This window comes from Rhinopithecus bieti, unplaced genomic scaffold (assembly GCF_001698545.2).
Source record: "Rhinopithecus bieti isolate Rb0 unplaced genomic scaffold, ASM169854v2 scaffold_13348, whole genome shotgun sequence".
Lineage (NCBI taxonomy): Eukaryota > Metazoa > Chordata > Mammalia > Primates > Cercopithecidae > Rhinopithecus > Rhinopithecus bieti.
In genome coordinates, this window is record NW_016808764.1 from 2,401,875 (window position 1) to 2,410,664 (window position 8,790).

Here is an 8,790-nt window from a genome sequence, read left to right on the forward strand (position 1 = left end):
GGGGCTGGGGTGGGGGGACAAGCCAGCTTTGCCACACACTGCCAAGGTGCCCTCATGGGGTGTACCCCTAGTTAGAGTCAAAGCCACGGGACAGACTCCAGAGAACTGGGAGCCGGGGATAGGGGTAGCTAAAGAAATCGCGCCCCTCCCCCCTGCAACAAAAGCAAACACACCAAACAAAACCACGTCTTCACCCAGCTCCCCAGCAGCTCTGGCTTTTCAGAAACTACCCTCCAGACAAATGCACACATAGCCTCCCCCCACCTTCCGCCCCCCGGCCCCACCACCACCAGCATGAATAATTGCGAAGCGATTCGGCTGCATAGCCTGCGATGCGCCTCTCTCGCAACCCATGCACTCCGGGAAAACAGGCGAGAAGAGAAAGAAAAGAACGCACCACCGACCTCGCAACACAAATCCTTGTTTTGGCCTTACAGCGTCTGCATAATTGCGCTGCCAACACACGGTTACTTTAACCCTAAAGACCTGGGGTGTCAGTCAGCAATGGTGTTTTTGTGTCTGAGGGTTGTTGTGTTGGGTGGGGGGAAGGTTGCAAGATCTGACACGTTGCAATCGGGACCTTTCTTCTTTCTTTCTCTCTCTCTCTCTCTGTCTCTCTCTCTCACACACACACACACACACTCGCACCTCACTGATCTTCCTACTTGTTCGGACACATTAAACATCCCGGTTTCCTCCTGTCTATCGGTCTGTCTGCCTAGTTCCATTCCTCCTTTTCACAGCTATTATTCTGAGGACCGTGCTGGATACGCTGCACACGCGTGCCCCCGTTAGGGCGCTGAGTCGACTGCCTGGGGAAAGCTGGGGGACCTGGCTGGTAGTGGCAAAATGAAACAAATATATACAAAAAAGAGGCCAGGCCACGGTGGGGTTCCCAGCACACCCCCACCCACGCACTATTCTCCACGTGAATCTGGGGGTGGGCGGGTTGGGGGGGGAGGTAGAAATCGACCAGGAAGGCGTTTGCCTTGCTTGCCCTGCGCGCTCACTCAGGAACCGTCTCCCGGAAAATAAAGAAAAAGCACACAACAGCCCACACCTTGTTCCCCAACTATTGTTTCTCCAAGATCCCAAAGTTTCCTTTTAGCCGCGTCCCCACGGCCAAGTTTCCCGGGCTCAGGACGGCGTGTCCGGGGCGAGCTGCTGGCGTTGCTTGGCCCCGCCGGCCTCTTTCTTTGGGGGGGGGGGGGCGGTGGCACCCCAGGGCAACTGGGGGACTGTGTCCGTGGACGTGATGGCCTGAGCCCAGTCCTGCTGCGAGAAGGAAGGAAAAAGGCGAAGCAGGAGGGAGAGAGAGAGAGAGAGACGGAGCCGAGCCCACGCCGTGGAGGGCTGTTTTGTTGTTATTGTTGTAGTGTGTGTCTGTGTGTTTTCTTTCTGGAACCTCTGAGCTCTGCCTATGGTTTCCAACTTTCGGCTTCTAATCCCCACCCCACCCAGGAACGAGCGACAGAAAAACAACACTTGTCTGCCTGAGAAGGCTCCGGAAAAAAAAAAAAAAAAAAAAGGAAGAAAGGCGACCTCAAAGAGATGAGCTCTCGGCTCAGTTGTCAGCAAACAACAACACTCCCCCGCTCCTCCGCTGGGCCATCCTCCCAGCCCCAGCCCGCCGGAGACAGACAGACCGACGCACCGACAGGCCCCTCTCTCCCCCTCGCCCGTCTTTGTTACATCTTTAGCAGCTTTGTGCGTGCGTGTCCTTTCTCCGGTGTCATCGGCTTTACTGCCAAGGGCTGGATGTGTGGTGGGGGGGTGGGGGGACCACGGGCCGAGCTCGCGACAGGGGTCGCCCAAGTAGGGGAGAAAGAAAGAGCCGGGCGCCGAGGAAGAGCAGGGGCCCCCAAACTTACTTTTGTTTTCTTTCTCGATCTGCTCCAGGTAGCTGGCGGCCTCGAGCAGAATCTGCACGTTCTGCAGAAAAGTGTTAATGTGCTTCTCCATCGAGTTCTCGCTGGTGTTGAAAATGTCCGAGAAGGGGCACCTGGGCTTGGCCCCCGCAGGCTCCTCGGGCAGGGCCGGGGGCTGGGGCGCGGCCGCGGCGGGGACACAACTGGGGCGCGGAGGGGCCAGCCCCGCGCCCTCGCAGCGCGCCTCCTTGCGCGGCCGCCCGCGTTTGCCCATGGAGCAACGGGGGTCCGCCGAGCTCGTCCTCTAACGGGGCTGCGCGGCCCGGCCGAGCTCCGGGCCCCCAGGGAGACCCGGCCGGCTGGAGAGGAGAAGGCGCCGGGGCGAGGAGCCGGCCTGACTTCCCGAGCCTCGCTGTCTGCAGTTGTGTGAGTGTATGGGAGTGTGTGTCGGTCTCGCAGTGGGTCTGTGTGTATGGGAGATTGAATGAACCTACAGGACAGACGGAGGCGCTCTGGCGCCTGGGTCCTAGTGCGAGACTGTCGCCATCGGACCGGTCAAAATAAAAGGTGGAGACTAGCGAGGCCGGGACCGCCCCTGCCCGTCCCCGCAGCCTTCCCTGCCTCTCTCCAAGACTTACCACAGAGTAGAACACTGTTTTAACCGGGATGGCAAAAAATATTTGATGTCTCTGGGTGCACCTGCATAAAAACAAACTACTTTTTTCGCAGAAAACAATACCTCAAAATTGTCCAGCACAATGCCTGGCACATAGTTAGGTCTTCATACATGGTGGCTGCTATGACTTAAATAAAAGCCCCCAATCCAAATGGGAAGAAGGGAACCAGTATGTAACCAGGAAATCCCCCCACCCCCAACACAAACACTCCTACACACAGACACACATACATACGTAATCACACACTTGCAGGCACCTGTGTGTGCCTTCACACAGCCAAATGAAATCCCAGGCCGTCCAAATCCGAGTTACAGATTTACTCACTCCTTTCTCCCTTCAAATGCAAAGTTATTTTTCAGAAGTGGGAGGAGATGTCAGCATCCCTCTCCACACTCGTCTCCCCAGCCGTGGTTCAGCTGTGCAAAGCTCACACCAGGATGCCTCCACACCGGGCTCCCTTTTATTTGAGAGGCAGAAGTGGCAGCTTAGGAACCACCCCCCTCCCCAACTGAATTCCACCTTTTGCCTCTGAAGACCCCTTCCCCAGCTGACATTGTTTGACTGCCGCTGCTGTCAGCAATCATGGATGCTTTCCAGCCCTGGGAAGTACTGGAGGCGGCAGGGGATAATTGAAGGCTGCTCTAGAGTGTCATAGGAAAGGGTTCAAATCCCAGCGCTGCTGCATACAGACTGTGTGAGCTTGGACAAGTCCCTTAACTTCTCTTGGCCTAAGTTTCCACATCACTGAAATGTCTGATAAGAAGCTTGTATATTAAATTGTATCTGACTTAGCACACGCTGGCCCATGGTAAGATCTTTTTTTTTTTCCCAATCCAGACCCAGGCAAGAACCTGAGTCCCCTATTCTGATGTAACTTGTATCTAAGAAAGGAACAAGATGTAGTGAACAAGACTCTTCTGCACTTCCTTGGAAAATATCTCTATGACAAGCCCATCTAAATATGGTTGCTTTGCAAGGTCGCCTGGAGTTTTCCTCCAGGGGAACCATTTATATAGAGGACAAAGACAATGCTGCCCCCTGGAGGTGTGCGATGCAGCCACCCTACTCAGAGGCAGCTTCATACACATTGTCATTAAAAACTCTTGATGGCCAGGCGCAGTGGCTCAGGCCTGTAATCCCAGCTCTTTGGGAGGCCGAGGTGGGCGGATCACCTGAGGTTGGGAGTTGGCGACCAGCCTGACCAACATAGAGAAACTCGGTCTCTACTAAAAATACAAAATTAGCCGGGCGTGGTGGCGCATGCCTGTAATCCCAGCTACTCAGGAGGCTGAGGCAGGGGAATCTCTTGAACCCAGGAGGCGGAGATTGCAGTGAGCCAAGATCACGCCATTGCACTACAGCCTGGGCAACAAGAGTGAAACTCCATCTGAAAAGAAAAGAAAAGAAAAGGAAAAAGACTCTTACAGGTCATGGAAACTTTTCTTTTAAAAAAAAGGAAAATACATTTCTTTGTGAAATACTCTGTATAAAACTTACAGAATATGTCTACATGCACCCACTCTCCCAGAGCCTTCAAGAAAGCCTTTGTGCACTTTTAAAAACATTTAACTAAAATTACTTTTAATTAAAAGTAAAACACTTTTAAAACGTGTTGCTGATATGAGAGGAACAATTAGCAATTGTCATTTTAAAGCCGACGTATTCTCATTTTGGACCATAATATAATTATACCACACATACTCTTTGCTCATTTTCCATCTTGTGACAAATTTTGCCTGGGTGATCGCTGCATCCTTTAGCTACAATAGAGTAAAAGCTTCTAAGTGTTGGAGATAAAAGTTTATCTTCCATTATTAGAACAATTACTGACTTTTTTGTTTCTGTGAGAACCACAACCTGAGTTATTTGTGTTGAAATGCCTATAAACATCTAAAGATGTTAGGAAGACCTCATGTATGCACAGTTTCAAATCAGCTTTCTCCAATGCCATTTTGTAAAAACTGGCCCTTGTGTGAAACAGCTCTGAGCTCTCTTGCCCCAAATGAAAGATGGTACTGAGACAATGAACCAGCCAAGCCCAGACAAAACCTTGCTTTCTCTTTAATTGCCCAGTGGTGGCATGGGTCAGATACATAGTACTGCAACATATATGCACCACCAAGACAGGCACACGCGTGCATGAGTGCCATGGTGGGGGAAGGGTGTTTTGTAATTATTTATTTATGCCTGTTCCATCTCTCATAGGTCTGCGAGTTTCAGAAAGCCCAGTGGGAATCTTCAAGCTGGGCCACGGATCTGACCAAAGCCAAAATAAACAATGGCTTGAAGAAAATCTACAAAAAAGTGCTGATTTGCACTATTCCCACAGTCGGCCACAGCCCCCACCATCATTCCCATGGAAAACACCACGGCTGGTGCCAAATCAAGTTTTCCCCCCATCATAGGGGCATTGTTTTTTGTTATTATGTGAGTTCTTAGCATCAGACAATGGCACCACAAGAGACACAGTGGAAGCAGGAGAAATGCTTTTTTTGTTTCATAAAGTCTGTGTTACTGTGCCCCCAGAGTCTCGCATATAGTTTACTTGCATATATTCATTTTGGTAACACATATGTGGAACGACGAATGTGCCAAGCCCCCTCCTTATTTGTTTTCAGAGCCCATCAAGTGTTAAATCATATTAACATCCCATTGCTCTCTCCCTTCTCCCCCTCCGTTCCCCAATTAACAGATTTCTCTAATAAAGTTGGCCACAACAGAAAGAGTGGTGTTTCAGGGGTTATATCACAGGACAGGCATCCAGGATGCTGGGTTACAAGCTCAGCTCCATTCCCGATTAGATTTGCTTCCCAGGAGGAGCCATTCAAACCCTTTGCAACCCCCCTTTCTTTGGGGCTTTCATTTCAGAAGGAAACCGGCCCCTTTGGAAATGCTGATAATTTCTGCATAGAACAGGTAGGGGATGCGAATACAGTCACTCTAATGAAAAGACATGAACTCTTTGAAAGAAAAGCAGAAATGCCCAATGAAGTGAGCTAGAATGCTCTCAGAGGGCCCAGGATATCTTGGGTGCCCAGTCAGCCTGGGTCCTCCTTTCCCAACATTCTGTTCATTTGTTTGTTTGGCTTATTTGCTTGTTTGGTAATACCTTTCCATGGACCTTGTTTGTATATTAAAGCAAGATTGTTCTTTCTTTTATTTGCCCCTTTCCCCCCAGACATTCTATACTCTTACATCAAAGGAGTTGTTTTGCCTATAATTATGTCTTTATGTACACAGAGGCTGGTTAATTACTGAGAAGGTGATGGATGCGTTGCCATTGAGACCTCCCCACGTTGCGTTGGGATGGGATGCTCTTCCCTCTGTCATGGACCATTTTGGCTCTCTTGGGTTCCCTAGCGTTGCTCTTCCTGCCTCATCTATTCCCCACTCACCAGCCTTTTCTGCCTAAATCCATCACTCTTCCACCCTCTAGTTTTCCTTTGGACCTTGCCAAAATGTCCTAGTCAGGTTCTTTCTTGCTCTCTGCCCTGTGGTCTTTGTACTCAGACTTGGCAAACACCATGAAGAGCTCTTCTGTCCCATCCCTTGTCACTTGAGTCCTAATTCTCACAGCTTTCCCAGCCACAGTTTTCCTGGGTACCTTTCCCCTTTGGAAAGGAATCATCCAGGAGTTAGATGAGGAACTGGCTCACAGCTCCTTCTCCTTGGCGGCCTGACTCTTGCCTTCATTCGTTAGAAAGGAGTGGCCCCGTAGAAAGCCCAAGAATAGAGGGTTAGGAACTGTAAGACACAAGCAGAATGGCAAGAGCAAGGAGAACTGTGAGACTCTCTCCCACTGGCCTAAAAGTGAGGACCAGGCCTCCTCTAACCACTCCCCATACCCCCCACCACCACCCACACACTCACCAGTGGGTATAGACATGGGCAGGCAATAAGTAGCCTCCACCCTACAGTGGTGTTCACTGGGTGTCACCTGCTCCTGGAGGCATTATCTCAGCTCTCTTGGACTCTGCCCTCCTTTCTCCTAGAACTGTGAGTCTGGCAGCCCCTTCCTGGTTCAGCAGACTCCTGGGCTTCTCCTGTCCAACACCCAGTACTTAGAGGGCTCATTAGACTATGAGCTCATCAAGGGCAGGAAGCACGCCTTGCTCCTCCTAGAATCCCCAGGCCCTGGCACCTAGCACATGCATGGCACAATACTGGGGATTAGGTCACAAGTCAAAGGCTTGAATGCTCTTCCCTGCCTGGTCAGAGCCTCAGTGCTGGCCGTTCATGGCTTCTTGCTCCAGTGGTGAGAAGAGGCATTTGATGCTGTCTGCAAAACTATTCCTGAGTCACTCACATTAAAGTTTAAATATCTAAATGCTGTCTCCGTGGAGAAGCCAGAAACCCATTGAGCCAGATGGTTGAGGTTCCATTACAAAAAAGTGCAGAGACTCAGCTACCCTTTCCCCTGTCCTTACTGCTGGTGACAGATCTGGTGACAACATGGGTCTCCTGTGTTATAAGATGCCTCTAATGGAGAATTTTCAGAAATCACCAGGCGGTGAAGGCAGTGGCCTGAGACTAAATTAGAAGTCAGATGGAGCTTTTCTCACATCTCCCCCATTCTAGGGTGTCTTCTCAGTCTTTCAGGCCCCGGTTCCTTTAACATCTCCTTATTTTTTAATTAATTCAGTAAAAGTTTCTAAATTTATGTACATTAAAGTGGCAGGTATCAGTGACTGACTAGCTTAAATATGACTTTCCCTGGAGGCATTTGGAATTAAAGATGACCAGTACCTTAAGCTTTAAGGAATAAAGTTCTAATGGTAAAATATTAGGCATCAAGAGATGAAAGGGCAAGGTAGTTTGCAAGTGGTAAAGGGTTTTCCTCCTGATTATTAGTTAGCTGAACTTGTATAAGTCACTTAACCTCTCAGATAATCCGTGTTATCATCAACGAAGTGGGAAGAACAATGCTTGCCTTGCTGAAGGGGTATACATGAAGAAACTTTTGAAACTATAAAGAGTAGTGTGGGTGGCTGGGCGCGGTGGCTCATGCCTGTAATCCCAGCATTTTGGGAGGCCGAGGCGGGCGGATCACAAGGTCAGAAGTTTGAGACCAGCTTGGCCAAGATGGTGAAACCCCATCTCTATTAAAAATACAAAAAAAATTAGCCAGGCATAGTGGCACGCACCTATAATCGCAGCTACTCGGGAGGCTGAGGCAGGAGAATTGCTTGAACCCAGGAGGCAGAGGTTGCAGTGAGCCGAGATCACACCACTGCACTCCAGCCTGGGCAACAGAGCTAGACTCTGTCTCAAAAAACAAAAAACAAAAACACAATGGTGTGCACGTCAGGATAGAATCAGGCTACAAGAGTCCTGGAAGATTTTTAGGGAAAACAAAACCAAAAATGACAAGAAGATGGGAGAAGAAATTAGAAGACCAGGGCTTTGGGCCAACTCTTCTACTGAACTACTGTGTAATTTTGAATAAACAATCTCGTCATCTGGTGCCTCGGTGTCCTTGCTGATGAAGAGGGTTTTCCATTGCCACAGAGTCTGCCTCTCTCCACTACTCCAGAAAGCTTCATTAATTCATCTCTCCTATGTTCATGAATCGCAGACTGGGATGTCACTGCCCAGAAGTATTTGGAACAGCATGGGAGAACCATTGTGACCACACCAAGCTAGTAAAATTCTAGCCCAAGGCAAAAAGATCGACATTTTAGGTCACCAAATCTGCCTTATCTCTGGAAAAGACTGCTTCCCATTGGTTCTTTTTTGGAAAGAAAAAAAAGAAAGAAAGGAAAGTTGAAGTAGCCTCATTCCTAGTCTAGGGGCCCAAGACACCTGGACTGAATAATCTGGAAGACAGACCCCCACCCAGCTTTGGAGGATATACAAAATCTGCTGCTTCTAGTTCCTGACCTTCTGCCTGGACACCTGCCTACCACCCACCCTGTCCTCACCTCTGAAGTCTATGTTCTCTTTCTCTTTTTTCTCTCTCCTACCAGTAGCCTATAAGTTGTCCCTCTCCCTTTCCTTATCCAAAGCACAATTCTCATGGGTGAAAAAGTTGATGAGCACTGAAGTGAGTATGTTTATCAGGGATAACAGATCCAGGAGCACATACTCTACATATACGTTAATTCATTCCATCAGAGGATATTGAGAGTCTCCTGTGTGCCAGGTTTGTTCTAGGTGCAGGGACACAGCAGTGAGCAAACAGCCAAAACCTTCCAACCTCACAGGAGTTATTTCATACCCAGGCATACACATGCAGATGCATATAT

At 49.4% G+C, this 8,790-nt stretch overlaps 1 protein-coding gene across 1 annotated transcript in view; it reads right to left on the minus strand.

The window, feature by feature from the left end:
• MXI1 (MAX interactor 1, dimerization protein) overlaps positions 1-2,416 on the minus strand; it is an 82,907-nt gene extending 80,491 nt beyond the window's left edge. The window contains exon 1 of the mRNA XM_017887179.1: positions 1,872-2,416. Coding sequence (XP_017742668.1) covers positions 1,872-2,142 — 271 coding nt within the window. The 5' untranslated portion in view covers positions 2,143-2,416. The remainder of the gene's footprint in view (positions 1-1,871) is intronic.
• Positions 2,417-8,790: the final 6,374 nt, after the last annotated feature.